The 18015-nt window shown below is 37.6% G+C and overlaps 1 protein-coding gene across 2 annotated transcripts in view; it reads left to right on the plus strand.

The window, feature by feature from the left end:
- The window catches only part of PRKDC (protein kinase, DNA-activated, catalytic subunit), an 82284-nt gene that overhangs the window by 41441 nt on the left and 22828 nt on the right, over positions 1 to 18015 (plus strand). For both annotated transcript variants that reach the window (XM_066181630.1, XM_066181639.1), the window contains exons 47-65: positions 672 to 809; positions 1010 to 1129; positions 2022 to 2165; positions 2387 to 2538; positions 3096 to 3227; positions 3655 to 3766; positions 5133 to 5257; positions 5349 to 5498; positions 5901 to 6074; positions 6907 to 7005; positions 7676 to 7886; positions 8461 to 8650; positions 9007 to 9222; positions 10521 to 10633; positions 11669 to 11800; positions 12942 to 13121; positions 16416 to 16624; positions 17066 to 17204; positions 17639 to 17827. In XM_066181630.1, coding sequence (XP_066037727.1) covers positions 672 to 809; positions 1010 to 1129; positions 2022 to 2165; positions 2387 to 2538; positions 3096 to 3227; positions 3655 to 3766; positions 5133 to 5257; positions 5349 to 5498; positions 5901 to 6074; positions 6907 to 7005; positions 7676 to 7886; positions 8461 to 8650; positions 9007 to 9222; positions 10521 to 10633; positions 11669 to 11800; positions 12942 to 13121; positions 16416 to 16624; positions 17066 to 17204; positions 17639 to 17827 — 2925 coding nt within the window. The remainder of the gene's footprint in view (positions 1 to 671; positions 810 to 1009; positions 1130 to 2021; positions 2166 to 2386; positions 2539 to 3095; positions 3228 to 3654; positions 3767 to 5132; positions 5258 to 5348; positions 5499 to 5900; positions 6075 to 6906; positions 7006 to 7675; positions 7887 to 8460; positions 8651 to 9006; positions 9223 to 10520; positions 10634 to 11668; positions 11801 to 12941; positions 13122 to 16415; positions 16625 to 17065; positions 17205 to 17638; positions 17828 to 18015) is intronic.

Consider the following 18015-nt stretch of genomic DNA (forward strand, 5'->3'; position numbering starts at 1 on the left):
CTGCAGTCAAAAGATGTTTCACCAGACATAATGCTGATAGAATAGATACCTGCTATGAAACAGAAAGCTTGTAAAACTACTGTAGACACTGAAGACAGAATCTGTCAAAATAACTGTTAATGTTGGTGAAGATAAACTGTTTCCACGTCTTGGAGCAGGGAGGTGTTTTAGCTGCAGGGAAGTTAAGCAAGATAGAAAGTATGCTTCTAGTTTGCCTAGTAATGTAGTTTCTAACTAAACAATTTTCTTTTGTGATTTACTCTGTGCAGCAAAAGAGAGCTCTGCAGATGCTACTCAGTATGAAACAACACATCCATAAAAATAGAGGTGTTAATATATTTTCTGCACTATGAAATGAGATAATTTCTTTGAAGTTCAGCGTAACTCCTCCTGCTTTCAGCATTTGCCACACCTATCCTGTCAGGTAGTAAAGTCAGAGTAACATAAAGTTGGCATTTGTTGGCACAAAAAGTAAAGAATGTGCAGATCTGGTGCATACATTTGGGAGGCATCTGTTTGAACAACACATTTGAGTATTCCCAGTTGCACACACTAAGTGTGTAGTCAAATCTAAGCACAGATAAGATCAGAATGACTCATGACATGATTGGGATTTAAAAGAAAATACTGTGTTGTTATTAACCATAGTAACACTTTTTCTTTTCTTTTAGGAGCCCACAGAATACAAGGTTTTAAATTATGAGATGGAGCTGGAAATGGATGAATTCAACCAACATGAATGTATGGCTTCTATGACCACTCTGATTAAACATATGCAGAGGAGCCAGATCACACCCAAAGTGGAGGAGGCCAGTATTAACTAAAAAGCTGGCATTTTTCCATTAATGTGACCAAGAATAGAGAGTCATGATTGAATCCTTTCATTTATTAATTTTCTTGGCTATATTATAGTAAAACCTGTGCGGTTGGAACCTGGGGCTTTTTGGCTTGGTAAGACTGTTGGGTGCAGAAAGTGATTTGATTTTTGCTTATCTCTTCTAAATTTCAGGGAACGGTTCCAGCAGATCTTCCTCTTTGGATGAAATTTCTTCATGGCAAATTAGGAAACCCATCAGTACCATTAAATATTCGCCTCTTCATAGCAAAACTTATTGTTAATACTGAGGATGTGAGTAATTTTTTATTCATAATATCGAGTGTGTAAATCTTAAAGTTACAGGGTAAAATATTTCATCAGCTGAGACCTTTGGGGCATTCAAATTGTGTAATTTACTGTGATAGAAGGGAGTGCATTTATGGCCCAAAATCCCAGATAGTGCAAGTATTTTGAATGCATTATTAATACTTGTTCTCCCATATTCTGCTTCTGTAAGTGGAGGGTGTCACAGTATGTGTCTTCTGGAAACCACAAGTAATGTATTCATTGATACTAGACAAGGGGTGGGGCTGATTATAATTTCCATCTTCACAGGAGCAAATACATTGTTTTATTAGTGGACACAAGTGAGTCTTATAGAAACACTGAGCTAAATGGTGTTCTTGTTGCAGAAAGACACTATGGTTGCATAACATGTGTTTGCTTGGGAAGCAAGGTTTTCTAACTCTCATTTTTGGGAAAAACATTCTCAACCTACTTCATACAATGATTTTAAAGTAGAATGGTTCTGTCTGAAATATTCCAAATCCAAAAAGGCTGAATTTCAGAATTAGTTCAAGAACCTTTATATCTGTTTAATGCTACTTCCTTAGTAATGTTGTCTGAAGTGGAAGGGTGGGTGAATGGCATACTCTTTCAAATCCTTTACAGACAGATATTCTGTGTGAGAGCCATACTTTCTGTGTTCTAGTGAAATAATTCACTTTCTGTGCCTAAAGGTTTCTAACCAAAAGTGAGAAATGTAGTTATGGATACTTTTTATTTTAAATTTTTTACAGTTGTTCCCTCAAGGGTTGAGCAAAGTGCTGAAGAGGTTGGTTTAGCAGTCTTACCAGTGATGTTTATTGAACAAAAGGTTGCTAAATAGTTGTGTAATTTGTAGTTTATCATTGATTCTCCGTAGGTATTCCGGCCTTATGCAAAGCACTGGCTTGGTCCATTGCTGCAACTTGTTGTTTCTGGAAATAATGGAGGTGAAGGGATCCATTACATGGTAGTGGAAATAGTAGTTACAATCCTTTCCTGGACAAGTGTAGCCACTCCCAAAGTAAGGAAATATGAAATTCATTTTTAATGTTATTGTGACTGTTTGGTAAAGAATGACTGAGTTTGTTTTTATGCTCTTAAATAATTTTATACATCAGTCCACTTTTACATTTTACAATTCTTTTACATTTTAACTTCAAACATAACTTGTTCACTTGCTTTCATAAAACAATATATGTCTTCTTGGAGTCACTATATTTATTTTTGGTCCTGTTTTTTTAGGGGAATATTAAGGATGAGATTTTGGCTAACAGATTGCTTGAATTCTTGATGAAGAATGCATTTCACCCAAAAAGAGCTGTGTTCAGACACAATCTGGAAATCATAAAGACAGTTATAGAGTGCTGGAAGAACTGTCTCTCCATACCTTACAGGTAAAGGTTTGGACAGTTGCTTTCTTTTATCAGTATTTCAAAACTATAAGTGAAGGATATCAAAGGACACAGGAAGTTAAATTCAGCTGCAGTAGTAAACTTTTGTCCCTACAGTGAACAGTAGAACTTCAGAACCAAACTCTTCAAAGATTGTAAGTTAATTTGAAAAACAACAAGGAGAGAGAGATGGGAAAACATGTAAAGGATTATAGCAGCAGCAACAAAAGCAGGAGTAATCTCTGCAAGGACGTTTTTTTAAAGTTTTGAATATTATCACTGAATATTGGTACACTCTTATTAAGACTTGTGCTATCTGCTATGCTTGTGAACATGTCAAGCATCTGTGTGGCTTACAGTCTATTTTCAGTTGTTTTGGTGTGGGTTTCTTTGCAAAGACTTCTTCATTGAAGCTAAATATCTACTGCTTTCTGACAATATCCCTTTAATGGTTGTAGATATGTGTATACATCCCTGTGTACAAAGACAGTGAGTGATTTATGGTGTGTCTGTTTTGGGGTTTTCATGTATACCATTGCTTTTGTGTTTTAATCCAACAGTTTAATATTTGAAAAGTTTTCTAGTGAAGACCCTGATACAAAGGATAATTCAGTGGGAATTCAGCTGCTGGGAATTGTTCTTGCTAACAATTTGCCACCCTTTGACCCAAAGTGTGAAATAGATCGTGTCAGGTGAGAAATGCAGTTTTTTGTGAATGATCTTGAAAATATCCTAAGCCAAACAGAGCACGTTTATTTTGTCGGTAGGAAGTATAGGAGCTTGTTCTTTGGAATCCTTTGTCCCATTACCCCTTTGCTATCATCTGTCAGATGTAATACTTTTCTAGCTATGAGTTGCCAACCACATTTATTTTGGAAAGTATCTAGAAGGTTGTACGCTTTTTTACAGTGGGCCCCAGGGTTGCAGTTTTGTGGAAATTCATAGAGTCAGGCGTTGTTAAAGCAGAGATTTGAGACACTGCAAGTGGAGAATGCATGTTGTGTTCAGCGCTTCTGAAAGCAGTCACTATTACTCTGTGCAGCTCAGATGAATTTTTTGCTTCAGTTTAAATTTGTGTGCTGGAGTAGTGGCTTACAGCAGATCTATCTTTTGTGCTAGGTATTTCCAAGCTTTGACCAGCAACATGGGTTTACTAAAGTATAGAGAAGTTTATGCAGCTGCAGCAGAAGTTTTGGGACTTGCTCTTCAATACATTGCTGAGAGAGGAAATGTAAGTGAACTGTCTTAATTTTATATTCATCTTTTATATGACTACTCAATTCAGATCCAAAAATGAATGCATTTGAAACTTAGCAGACTTTATCCAAGAGATTAATTAAAGATTTAAACTACTAACTCAACATGAAAAGAATTTGAGGGCAGACTAAGTGCAGAATTTTTGCCTTGGTCTTTTGGACCTGTCAGTGAATGATCTCTTTCTGTGGCTTTGTTCAGCTTTTACCAGCCAGCAACACTAGCATGGTATGTTTTAAAGTTGAGGGAGTTTTAAGAGGAAAAGATAAGCAAGTTGGGAGGTTTGGAACTACCCTTTAAATAACAATATCTGAATCCAGTTATTTTATAGATAGTGGTTAAGGTGAATGCAAAACTGTTACTCACCAAACCCTGCAGTGCTAGAACTGAGGGATTGTGCTTGATGATCACAGAAGTCAGTTTGAGACATATTCTAGAAGTAATTCTTTACACAGTAGTTCGGGGACTTCTGGAGTTTGGTGCCAAAAGAGGTTTTAGGGCTAAGCAGATCAGCAGACTCAAATGGAAATTAGGTAAATTCATGCACGAAAGAAATGTCATGGACAGGTTCTAAATACAACAGACAGCAAAGTACACATAAAGATCCTTAATCTAATGATGGGTTGTATAAGAGAAAAAGAAGACAATATGCAGCCAGGGTCATGTGCTCCCCCTAAATATAATTCTGTAACTGCTATTTGAGACAAAAATACCAAGTTGTTGGTTAAGTGGAGTATTAGCCTGACCTTGTAGATTAGTCTTCCTTCTCTCCTTATTATCTTTGCTTCTTTCCCTACTTAATTGCATTCTGGTTATTCTTTCACAGTTTGTAGACCATATTTCATAAATCTTCATTAAGTCTTTCTCAGTCTTTCAAGTTCCATTATAAACAGTATTTTGTATAAATGAGCAAAGATGGTGTAAATTTTATCCTGAGCAAGGCTTATACCTTTGATGTTAGTTACAGGTTGCTGGTTGTTTCTCACCTTTTTACTAAAAATGTCTAATTTTTTACATTCATTGTTTGGAAATCTTCTATACTGAATGAGAAGCTGCTTATTATTTATATAAGCACACTAAGCAACTTGTACTACAAAATTAAGGTGTTGATTCCAAACCAATCAAAGAAAGCTCACAAATATATATTTTTTAAGCAGCAGTTGTGTTTTAGCCAGGCAGAGCTGTACAGGACCCATGAAGCACCATAAAGTTTAAGATGAGTTGGCTGGATCTTGCCTACTGAAATGCACAAGAATCCAACAGTATAGCAGCAAAACCATGTTTCATTAAGGTGGTTATGATTTTCATGGGTATCCTTGTCTTACTGTCTTTCTCATTTTCAGATACTTGAAGATCCAGTTTATGATTGTGTTATAAAACAGTTAAAGCATCATCAGAACACACAACAGGACAAGTTTATTCAATGCTTGAATAAAGTTGTTAAAAATTTTCCTCCTCTTGCTGACAGGTATGTCATGATTTATGTGGCATTTCGACTGTAAATCTAGAGGAATAAGAGAATAACTTGTTTTTCTCTGTGGGCTTCTGGCTATGTTAAGGTTTATGAATGCAGTATTCTTTTTGATACCCAAACTTCATGGTGTGATGAAAACCTTCTGTCTGGAAGTAATAATGTGCCGGGCTGAAGAAGTTCCTGATCTCCACTTGCAGTTAAAGGGTAAAGACTTTATCCAGATCATGAATCATAGGTAAGTAGTCATGTGATTATGATGGATAGTTCAAGTTTCTTTATAGCATTTTCTGTGCTGCCCACAGCATTTTTACATTCAGGAGCATTTATAGTTCGTTTTTTGGTCATTGTTCCCCTAATTTGAGCTAATGTAATCTCGGAGTTAAAGTGGTTAGCTCATTGTGGAAAATGAACAAACACTCCTAAAACAGCCTTAGGGTGAAACACCAGTGGGATGTCAATTTCTGTAGCTTGTTATTAGTTTAGATTGGTCTTAGATTTGAGTCCAAAAGTATTTACCTAAAACCCTATATGCAAAACCAAATATTCTTGCTAAAATGTAAACTGATCATCTGGTTCTGTGTGTAGTAGTGATGATAAAAGCATTGTTACTGTTTTTTTTTTTTCCTTCTTCTTTTAGGGATGATGAAAGACAAAGAGTTTGTTTGGATATAGTGTACAAGATGCTGTCAAAATTAAAACCACTAGAACTTAAAGAACTTCTGCCTGGAGTGACAGGGTTCATTTCTCATCCTTCTGTAATATGTCGACAGCGCATGTATGATATCTTGATGTGGATTTATGATAATTACAGGTGTGTGTTCACTGCAGATGTTGTCTTTCAGTGGTTTGTCACAGGCAGAGTGGAAGTGTTTGTAGCAGTCTTCCAGCGTCATGTCCCTCAGTCAGGGATTTTTCCAGTTGTCAGAAGAATAGAGTCTGTAATTTGCCCAACTGGCTGTGGCCTTTGGTGACAATTTTATCATTTCCAGTAAGAGATAAATACTTGAACCAGAACTAGGATGTTGCATCACCACAGCAGGATGGCTTAAGAGGTCTTAACTTCAATGCTCCAGCTTTTTTTCTGGTTGCTGGAATTTGTAACTAGTGAAAATTATACATTAAAGAAATTGGTCTTTAGATAGAAGATACATTAAGGGACATGGGCATGATCTGGATCTGTTCAATCTGGTAGTATAAAGATGGTCTTTCTCTTTGATCCCTTAGAACAGGCACATACTCAGTTTGACAAGTGGGTTGCTGTTGAATTATCTAACTTAGGTTTTAGGTGCTTTTTCCCAAGACAACTCTTTGAATGGACAGTTATTGCAAAGAAAAAGTACAGTCAGTTTTTACTCCAGCATCACTTTTGAAAAGCATTCTTTGCCTGTTTTTTCAGATTCAACCTTGCAAACTTCCTAATAAATACCTAACATATTAATTAGCTTATTAGGTTATTTCTTTTATAAGTAGTGGAGATACAAGGCATTTTTGGCAAGGAAGACCTCATGTTATGTGGTCATGCCAAGTTGAAATTTTTATCAGAGGGCATACTCCTCCTTTTTGTCCCACCATCCTCATCCTCTTATTTTGCTATGGATTGTTCAAGAGAAGTCATTAAAGAGATATTTTTCTCCTACCATCAGTGATCCAGAAAGTCAAGCAGATGATGATTCTCAGGAGGTATTCAAAGTGGCAAAAGAAATGCTGCTTCAAGGACTGATTGATGAGAATACTGAACTGCAGTGAGTAAAGAGTGTTGTGGTAACTGAAATAACAATACCTCGGTTTCTCTTACTTTGTTAATAGCAAAAGAGTTGATCCTTAGAGTTTTTTTTAAGTATTTCAATATAAAAGAGTAACACTAAGATAATATCATTTCCTTTTCTTCCAATAAGTTAATTTATACAATCATCCCATGGTGTTACACCAAGTGTAAGTGAAGCTTCTAAGCCATGGGGAGGTTGTTTCATTATGTTAAACCTAATTCTGCATTAATGTTCTAGAGTTTTTGAACAAGGAGGACCCTGCTATACACAAACACACAACAGTAGATTAATCTTGGATTTTTACAATTTCTTTTGGTGAAGCAAACAATAAAAGAGGAGATCTTGATGCTTCTCCATCTGTAGCACTTCTCAAGGGGAAAAAACTTGACAGAAATAATTTTTTCAGAGTAAACCTTTTATATGAGGCACAGAACATGGTAGATGAATGAGGAATTCAGTGTAATTCAGTGGAAGATTAATGGGCATGAAAGTGTTAGTGTAAGGCCTTAACAAGTTATTGTTTTGGTGATTTTTGCTGGTGGGTTTGGGGTTTTTTCTCTTTTTAACTTTTTTTTTTAGAAGGGGGTGGGGGAGGGATGTTCTATTTGAAGATAACCAAGAATAACTTTGTCCTTTGCCTTTACAGATTAATTGTTAGGAATTTTTGGAGTCATGAGACAAGGTTGCCCACAAATACTCTTGACCGCATGCTGTCATTGTTAAGTTCTTTATATTCCACCAAGATTGAAACACAGTACTTGAGTCTAATCACAAATTTTCTGCTTGAAATGACTAGCAAGAGCCCGGATTATTCCAGAAAAATATTTGAACATCCACTGTCTGAATGCAAATTTCAGGTGAACCGTACTGTGTTGTCCTGTATGCAACTATGTGACAAATTCTACTCCTTAATGTAGAAAAGAATGGCATAATGAAAGAAATTTTTCAAGTGTTTTGTGCTCCAAAGTTAACAGGTGCAGCAGTTACTAATTGTGCACAGCGTCAGAAGTTTGATGATACTGATTTTGTGGGGGCAGTAATTGTACTTTCTTTTAAAAATATATATATTTAATTAAAATAATATACCAAGTATAGTTGATTTGTAGAGTACCAAAATACTGAAAAAGAGCGTAATGGAGAGAAGCACCATCAACTGGAGAAGTACTATCAAGAAACAGGAATATTGGTGCAAGAGCTGTAAATCAGTCTTCAGCTGACCAGTCTAAATTAGTGAGCTTTTTTTACTGAGCTGTGGAGAACTTCTACATGTTTATGGTTTGTTGGGTTTTTTTAATATATAGTCAGGTTCTGCCCCTATACCTGGGAGGGTGTTTTGATTTCTGGACTGTAATTTCTGCTGTCCTGCTCAATGAAGAAATGCAGAAAGCCTCCATCTTTATTGTTCTACTTAAAATCTTTCTTTATTCACAGGACTTTGTAGTTGATTCCAGCTGGCGTTACCGAAGCACTGTGCTCACCCCAATGTTTGTGGACACTCAGGCTTCTCCAAGTATCCACAGGAATTTGTCACAGGAAAGATCCCTTTCTCCTTCTGGGTCAGTCAGTGGGCAAGTGAGGGCTACCCAAAGGCAATATGAATTTACACCTACACAGCATGGCAGTAAGTCCAGACCAGTGTTTTCTGAAATGTTCTTTTTTGCTGTAGGAATGATGTCATTTCTGTTGCATATGATTTTTTTTATGTGAAAGTGGAAATATGTTTAGTAGTTTGTTTTCAAGGGCTTTTTATTTTTGTGTGGTATGAGAAAAAAAGTCACATTTTTATTAGTCTTGTACGTATTTTATGTTCTGCCGAATGTAAAAGAAACACTGTCTTACCTAGCAGCTTGAAATCTGTTCTGCTCTTAAACACTAGGAAATTATATTCTTGGGAGAGAAAAAATACCTGCCATATAGCTGTTTTCACTTTATTTATATCTGAGTATCTTAGAGCATTTTGGCGATTTCTTGTTACAGGTGGTAGAAGTTCTTTTAATTGGCTGACTGGAAGTAGCATTGACACGTTGGCAGAGTATGCAGTTCCTTCATCCTCTGAATCTTTGTCTTCATCCATGCTGTTGGTTAGCAAACGGAGTGAGAAATTTAAACAAGCAACCTTTAAACCAGTGGGGCCAGATTTTGGTAAAAAAAGGTTGGGTTTGCCTGGAGATGAAGTGGACAGCAAAGCTAAAGGTCTGTAAGCCTTACTGTGCAATTTCTATGCAATTAGTACTCTTCTATAAACCATCCTTGTCAGTTAGTTGGCTGGCAGTCCATTATCATCTTTGAGACAGTCCAGCTGAGGTTCACCTGGAGAGATTTTGTTTCCAGGAGTGTGTGATGATACATAGCATGTGCCAAAAAGCTAGGATTGTGCTAGGAATTGTGCTAGGAACTGTAAAATTATATGTTGCTCATTGAAAGAACTGACTGGATGAGAAACCAGTCGGTGTGATCTCTGCATTACTACCTCTCCCTAAGAGGATCACAGCATGAATATTAGACAGTTCTGACCCTTCTGTTTTAAATTTAACTCCTTAAAGAAGATATCTCTTTAAACATATTTTCTAAACCATTTCAGCCGGCATGACCTCCAACATTTTGCAATCTGTCATTAGAAGTCGTTGCTTTTTTCTGAGAATGCTCCTTCTTCCACCCAGTCAATAACTGAAAAAGAGCTGTACTGCTCTGAAGTGACTTAGGATCCTTCTCCTTCTTTAACCCTCGTCTACTTTGTCATTAAAATTTTGACCAAAAGGATGACATTAGGAGTTTAGGCATAGAGCTATAAAGATCAACCTTTTCAGTACCTGAGAGGTGTTTCAGGGTAGTTATGAGTAATGGACTGTAGTTCGTGCAGAACTAGAGAAATAGAGAGGTCAGTCTACCTTTTAATTAATGCCTGGTTTTCTGCCCAGGAAAACACCTGTTAGAGTGGTATGTTTTTGTTTGCTCACTCTCCTTTTCTAGGAAGTGGGCTGAACTGACAGTCAGTTAAGTGGCCTTTCCCCATCACTGTCCTGAGCAGGAGTTGATCCAGTGGCACTTCTGTAATCGTACCTTGAAAAATACAGTACAGTATTCTTACTCCACAATATTTGAATATCTTCTGGCACCTCTTTTATTTAGGGAGTTATATATTTTCTGGAATATAGTGCAAATGCCATACATGCCTTTGATAAATCTGGCATCTGGGGCAGATTTGTTCATGAATTTTAGTGTCTTTCCCTGTACAATAGTTTGATCTTTGTACCTTATCCATGCACTTGAAGTCTCTATTATAAATGCTTATTATTACCTCTTCTCCTAAGAGCAACTTAATTTGCTGTCATTGGCTAGCTTGTTGAAAGGGCTTGCACTTAGTTGTTTGTTAGGAAATTTAGGAGACTAGCTGGTAAGCTAGTACATAAAAAGATGATGTTTGTTTTAATATGATGCTTTTGCCTTAAATCTGAAAGGAAAAGCTGTGGACATGATCATATGTTCCCTAGGTATAGAAGAACGAGCAGAAATTCTAAGACTGCGGAGACGTTTCTTGAAGGACCAAGACAAACTCAGTCTGATTTATGCCAGAAAAAGTCTGGCTGAACAGAAGAGAGAAAAGGTTTGTGAATCCAAGTGGGTTTAAAACTTTTAAGTCTCGATGCAATTTGCAGTCTTGTACTTCGTCTCTTGTAGTAACTTTGTGAAGAAAGGGTAGGTATAAGGTACTGGTCACTGCTTTAAGAGCTTCAGGAGGTTAAATTTGGAAATAATGCAATTTATGGCCTTAAAGCTAAATGATGTTACTTAGCATGGGCAAGAAAAGAGCTGGATGATAATACTTCCAATCTACCACTTAAAGTGCATGGAGTGATTTTGTGTGATGGGAGTCCCTAACAGCTGTTGGGAAGCCCTTTACAGTTGTCATTCTGGAATCTAGGAGCCTTAGAGCTACAATACACTTCAGAAGTAGTTGGAGAACATTATCCAGTGTCTGAAGGTGAACTCAAAATGTGGTACAGCTGACAGACTAACCAGAACTGGTTTGAACTTTTAACCTGAAGGAATGTCAGTAATAATCATTTGCTGAGTGTTTATCAAGCCCAGAAACTTACTACTTTGTGGGTTTCCTGGTTGTGTTATGTACTTACAATAAATCTAAGTGGTTTTAAGCTCTGTAGCAGTTTTTCACAGGTTCCTGTTACTAAAAATAACACACATTTTTGTCAAAAAATGATAGCATTTTTTGTTCCAAGAGCAAAGGAACCCAGGATTGAGAGCTATCAGTTTGAGACACTCCTGTAATACTCTGCAAGTGCAGACAACTGTGTAAACAGAACTTATGTCTAGAAGAACCACACAAACACCTATTTTAGCCCATTTATGTTTACTTACAGGCTAAAGCTACCATTTCCTCCCACCCTACAAGAGAGAACCTGTAAATACATTCTGTATGGCAGTCCAAAATACAACCAACAAAATCCCCAGTTTTTTAAACACCTCCAGGGATGGTGTTTCCTCCACTTCTCTGCGAGTTTTGTTCCAATGCCTGAGCACTCCTTCAGTGAAAAATTTTTCTTAATATCGAATTTAAACCCCTCCTGGCACATCTTGAGGCCATTTCCTAACTATTTTTAACATGATTAATGCATTTCAGGAGATGAAATCTGAGCTGAAGATGAAGTATGATGCCCAGGTTACTTTGTACAGAAGTTACCGAGTGGGAGACCTTCCTGACATCCAGATTGAATACTGCAGTCTCATTGCCCCTCTGCAGGGCCTTGCCCAGGTCTGTCTGCTTTTCAAAGGTCACCTGTGAAGTTTTCTGGTCCTGCAGGGAAAGTGTCATGTAGCTGGTCAACCACTTTGAAAATTGATTTGTAGTTTTGCACTCAAACCACTGTGATACACATTTAAAGAAGTTGTTTTGAGGGAATGTTTCTCCTGTGCTGGTGCAGCGTTCAGAGAAGAGGCTCCTCACCTGAGCAGTTCAGGACTGGATACATCAGCTGTTGTCCATTTCCTGCAGGTTCCTTTGCTTGAGAAACAGATGGTGGTCTCTGCAGATTATTGCAAAGGACATCTCACTGTTCAGTAACAAAACAGCCATTTCTCTTCTATTATATGTCTGTAATAAACTTGAGAAAATACAAATGAACTTAGTGTGACTAAGACTGGACTCAGACTGCTCAGTAAAGCTGACCTAATATTCCTTTTCCTACATGAGAGTGGTAGAAACTGTAGACTGAACTGAACAGCAGACTGAATCCCATTTTATAGTCTTTGGGAAGTCACAGTCTTCCTGGTTACCTGATGTATTTCATTACTTCTGATAGTCCCTTATCTCTTTGTAAAGGATGGAAGTAGCACACTCACAAGTTCTCTGAATTGCATTAGATAAAGAGTTAGACCGAATTCCAGACACATGATAGACAAAGATGTTACACACACAAATGTGTTTCTGGATTGAAAAAATGCCTTTAAGTCTCAGATGGAACTGTCACAGACAGTCTGTCTCTCTGTTAGCTGCCTCAATTTTTAGGACCAGGTCTCCTCACACATTGATGTCTTCTTTTTTTCTGAAACTCACTTCATGGACTGTGGTGTCCCTCACATGATATTGGGTGTCTGGTTCCTGTAATGGGAGTTGTGAGGATGTGAAAATGGCAAATCCCACCCTCTCCACCAAAACTCTGGCCTGAAAACCTACATTGCCTTGGAGTTTCTTTAAGTAGAAGAATTAAAATGAGATTTGAATGGGTAGTACAGTAATTCCCGGCACAGGTGAGATGCATGCCAGACTAAATAGACCACTCCCAAACAGTGTCTAGGGATTAGGTACAGGGTGGGTCATATATTTAATTTTATTTAACTGTCTGTTGCATCACAGCAAAATTCAGTGACCTTACCATTTTTGTTGTAATTTACAGAAAGATCCAACGTTTGCCAAGCAACTTTTCAGCAGTTTGTTTAGTGGAATTTTTCATGAGGTAAAACAATCTAAAAACCCTCCTGAGAAAAACGCCATTGTCCAGAAGCTGCTGAACAACTTCAATAATTTCCTCAGTATGAGCCTGTCATACTTCCCACCGTTCATTGCCTGCATCCAGGTAAGTCCTGATGTATGGCATGAAAGTGACTGGATATAATGAATGTCTCTGTCTGAATGTGTGATAAACCCAGAGGCAATGAAGGTCAAATACTGTCACTGCAGTTTAGACAGGGATGGAAGGATAATTGTTAACCAAATGGGTATTTCAAGTGACACTGAAGGTGAACAAGGTAGTTCGAACCTCTGAACTGATTTTTCAAGGTTTCTATGATTTCTGATCTCTAGAGTTTGAGTCACCTTTTAATGTTTTAATTGCATCAGTAACAAGGAGAGGTTTGATTGCAAATGAAAGCTGTTTCAATTGAAGTGGGAATTGAGAACAATTGAAAGGGTAATGTGGATGTGCTTATCTTCCTGTTTCTGGGAAGTGCTTACTGAGGAATTCTTTGATGTCTTGAGGATATCAGTAGCTGTCAGACCATTTGTTGTTAACCTCTCTTGTTTATTTTTTTCAAATTAGTCCCCTGAAGTAGTTGTCTGGGGATTTTCAGTCGTGAAGGAAGGGCTCACCAGAGGATGAGTGGGTGAACCACAGTTGTTTCATTGGAAAGCAAACACGAGCATTTCTGTTGTGAGAATATACTGACCTGGAATAGATTGTGAATTTCATCTTCTAACCCAGTTTTCAGGGAGATAAAAAAACCTTGTCCCAGCACCTGTTAACATACCCATTGTCACTGTATTTAATGATTCTTATCAACTGTATTGATGTTGTGTCTGATTCCTAGCTCTCAAAAGAATCTTTTTTTCAGTGGCAGCTAATGGTTTCTTTTTTGTTATGGAAATTTAAATACTCTGTGACAGTAGGTGTCATTCCAAATAGGGGTTCTCCATCTAGTTGGAACTAGCTTTGTAAACAGAGAGAAACTTTGCTTCTTAGTACTTGTAATTACACATCTGAAAAAATGTAGTTTCTTGTTTACTTTTTTCCATGCAGCTGCATAGAAGGTCAAATACTATGGGGATTTTTCTGGGCTTCTTGGTATATTTTTTGAGCCAGCATCTCACAATAGCTATCTGTTAATATTCCCTCTTGGCATTGCATTTGTTGGTTCACTGTCTTGATGATATTATTTGTGTTGAATTATGCTGTCTAGACCCTGCTAATAACACTGTTGCATTAGGCTACTTTTCTTTTCTGAATAGACATAAAATGAAGACTCAAGAAGTAGGTAAGTTCAATTTCATCAAAATACGGTCTTTGTAAGAGCAATGGGAGAATTTCCTTGCCATCTTCATCAGTAACAGAAGTACAATATCATGAAGTCCAAACAGCCTGCAAGCAGTGAGAGGAAGTTTTCTCCCAGCAGGGAATTGAGTTCACATTGATCAAGAGAGCAAGCTGGGAGAGTGTGAGCAAGAGCACAGCAGTGTCAAGGCTTTCATTTGGCTCACAAAGACCGTCCTAAAGGCTTGGCCATTTGGAAGTACAGCTTTTCTTTCCTGTGTACCAACAGCATAATAAATATTGGCTGGTTTCAGAAAGGCTGCCTGCTTTCCTGCTGTTTCCTTCTGGTTGTTTGACTTTTTAATCTTCTACAGGTTCGTGTCCCATCAGGAGAGTAAATTGCTGGGTTAAAAGAGCTGGTTTTGTCTACACGTACAATGGTAAAATTGACTATGAAGCTCTGGGATTCACTTTCAGGGCAGATTAGGAACCAGCTGAAATACTAAAAGAGGTTAACTCCATGGCAAAAGTTTACATAGTCTCCAAAGAGATGCTTGGCCTCTGAAGAACATATAATTGCCCTAGAAATATTTTAGCTGCCAGGCCGGCTTGGATGCCATTCTCCCTAATCTTTGAACATACGGTTGCATGTAGAGAGTGCTTGTTGCATATGGAGCAGGGAACATTCCCTCTGCTTTGAGAAGTTAACTGATCAAATAGTCACCAAAATGCACTAAATAGAAAGATATCTCCTTTGATGTGGGATGATGTCTGTAAATTTTAAGTTTGGGAGGATATTCATTCTTGGCACATACCCTTACGTATACACAGTTCTTACACTTCTTATGAGAAAGGGCTTTTGGTCTTACCTTAGCAAAATTGTTCTTTAGGTTTTAGCTTGTGCAGTTGTCATTGTGCTCCTTATGTAACTCCTAAAAGCTGGCAGTCAAGGAATGTGTCCTGGGGCATTTGTGCAGCTAATTGAAATTGCCATAATGGTAGTTGAAATATATATGCTAACCCATCGTTGGGGTCTGCTGGTCTGTGACTCAGGGAGCTACAAGAGGCTGTGGGTTTTTTCCTCTTTCTTTATTGAGCACTAATTTATTAGTGTGAGAGTCCCAACTCTACAAAGTGTGTCATGAGTTTGCTTATGCCAGGTGCCTCCTGTGGTTTTTGTGGTGGTTGTCATTTATCAGAGAAGTGTAACTTGGTTGTTCTCAGTCTCCTGTTGCAATTTCCAAACAGTGGTTTCTTTTCACATAATATTCTTGAACGTGCTGTGTTGCAAGAATTTTTGTTCTAAAATATGGTGCTGTTTCTTGTAATGAAAGGTGTACCGTACCTCTTCCATGTTTTGAATTTTTTTCTTCTTTAATTTTAATTCTTTATTTAAGATACTATTGTGACTTTTCTTTAATGGAAAAGAAAATTAAGGAAAAACCTAACACTGGATTTAATAAACATGCTGCTTTCTTGATTTATTTGTCTGTATTTAGAATAGTGATTTAAGTATTTAAAAGAAATTAAACTAAACAAGAATGTTTAATCCTGAAGAAGAAATTATTCTGTAATTGGACTAATGTTAAATATTATAAAGAGGAATATTATCATGTCTTTAAATCAGGCAGGAGTAGATGAGTACAGTGCTAGAGGAATCTTAACAGGAAGCTGTGATGTGCTAAAACTGACTGAGTGTGTGGATAGACAGCCTCCAGCTCAGAGAAGACTTCGTGGTAAATCATGCCTTTGGCTTATGGCAGGAATGCACCACTAAATACGCTAAGTGAAGCACAGCTGCTGTGTAGCAGGCAAAATCCTGCCAAAAAACAGAAGGAAAAGTTCTGGCTGTCAATGTGTCCCTCTGCCTCTCTCCCACTTTCCTTGTGATTCTGTCCAGAGAGTTGTCCTATGTCCTGGAGCCAAAGTATATGGGGTTACTCTGTACTGTTCTGTGTCCAAAGAGCAACAGCACAGTAGAAAAAGATTCCAGTTTTCCCCGAATTGGGAACTTCTGGAGGTCTAATGGCTTATTTCCAAAGCTTGCACTATAAGAAAAAGGATACCAAATAAGTGATCTGTATAGTTTTACACCAAGTAGATACCTGTTGTTTTATTTTACAGGAAATGAGTTACCAGCACAGAGAGCTACTGGAACTGGATTCATCTAATGTGAGCACGAGCTGTCTTGCAAGTTTGCAGCAGCCAGTAGGCATCCTTCTTCTGGAGCGTGCCCTGATGGCTCTGTCCCCTGCAGAGGAGCCCCCGTCCAAAAGGATGCGTGGGAGGACAGAGCTGCCCCCAGACGTGATCAGATGGATTGAACTTGCTAAGTAAATTCTCATTTGAGACAATTTGCTCCCACTTAGGTTTGCCTGGTGAAGTGCTCTGCTTTTGTGGCTTGTGGGATTTCTTTGTTAGTCTTTCTGTCTTTTAGAATTAGACATGTTTTTAATTTCTTCTCAGTTAATACTGTCAGAGAGAAGTTAGACTTCAAAACTGTGCACTCTTATGATGCTGTCAGACTGCTGCTGAAAAACATCTTGTTCATAGCTTTTCAACTGCAGGAGTTCCCACAGTTCAACTATTGCCCTACAAGTTGAAGTTTATGTAGTTAAGTATGTATTTCTGGTCTTACATAAGAAACACTTCCTAAAAATTTACTATTTCAAACTGGTACTGTTACTCCTTATTGAACTTCTTTTATAGCTTCTATTTGCATTGATATTCATCTGCTGAGGTATTTAAAAGATTTCTCTTTTCAATTTTACTAGGCTCTATAGATCCCTTGGGGATTATGATGCCCTCCGTGGCATTTTCAGTGGTAAGATTGGGACCAAGGAAATTACACAGAAGGCTTTGTTGGCAGAAGCAAGGAATGATTATGCTGAAGCAGCACAATATTATGATAAGGTAAAATTGCAGTAAGATTTTTATTTTTTTTTGTAAATCTCTTATGACTTAAAACTAATCAAAATAGAAAAAAAGTGCAATTACCTAGGTAGACAAGTAAAACACATGGGCACACTGTAATCTCAAGCAAGCAAATTGCCTGTGTTCATGGCATGAGTTGCAGTGGTTAAAAATAAAGACAGATCTCTAATCTTCTTTTAAAATGCTCAGTCTTCAAAAATGCAGGTTTACTGAAGACAGCTACCTGAAATTAATTTGTGTCTAAACACTGCCAAGCTTGAATTTTCTGCATTTAATGTTGCTGTCACACTCTGGTAAATGGATAGATAATTTTATGAGACAATGAATTACAGTTAAGATGCTGGTGACTTAGAATTGAAACAGGTTCTTGGCTGAAATCTGGCACTATTCTCCCCTCCAAATTCATTCCCTAGGCACTCTCCCAAGAAGACTGGCAAGATGGAGAGCCAACAGAAGCAGAGAAGGACTTCTGGGAACTTGCATCTCTGGAATGCTATGACCACCTCACAATGTGGAAGTCTCTGGAGTATTGTGCTACTGTTAATATTGATAGTGGAAAACCTCCAGACCTAAGCAAAACATGGAATGATCCATTTTTTCAGGTTTTTAGAAATTATTTCATTGATATTGCACCATTTTTATCTCTGCAGGGATGTCCTACAGTATTGAGATTATGGGTGAAAATCAATTGCGTTGTTTGGGTTAGTTTATTAGGGAAATTAGTGGAGAGTCCAATATTTAAAAAATTGAAACAATTACTTCTGCTTGTTCTTTTTGAGGTTTAATTTTT

Source organism: Chamaea fasciata, unplaced genomic scaffold, assembly GCF_029207755.1.
Source record: "Chamaea fasciata isolate MVZ Bird 193981 ecotype frontalis unplaced genomic scaffold, bChaFas1.0.hap1 SCAF_1, whole genome shotgun sequence".
NCBI classification, from domain to species: Eukaryota; Metazoa; Chordata; class Aves; order Passeriformes; family Sylviidae; genus Chamaea; species Chamaea fasciata.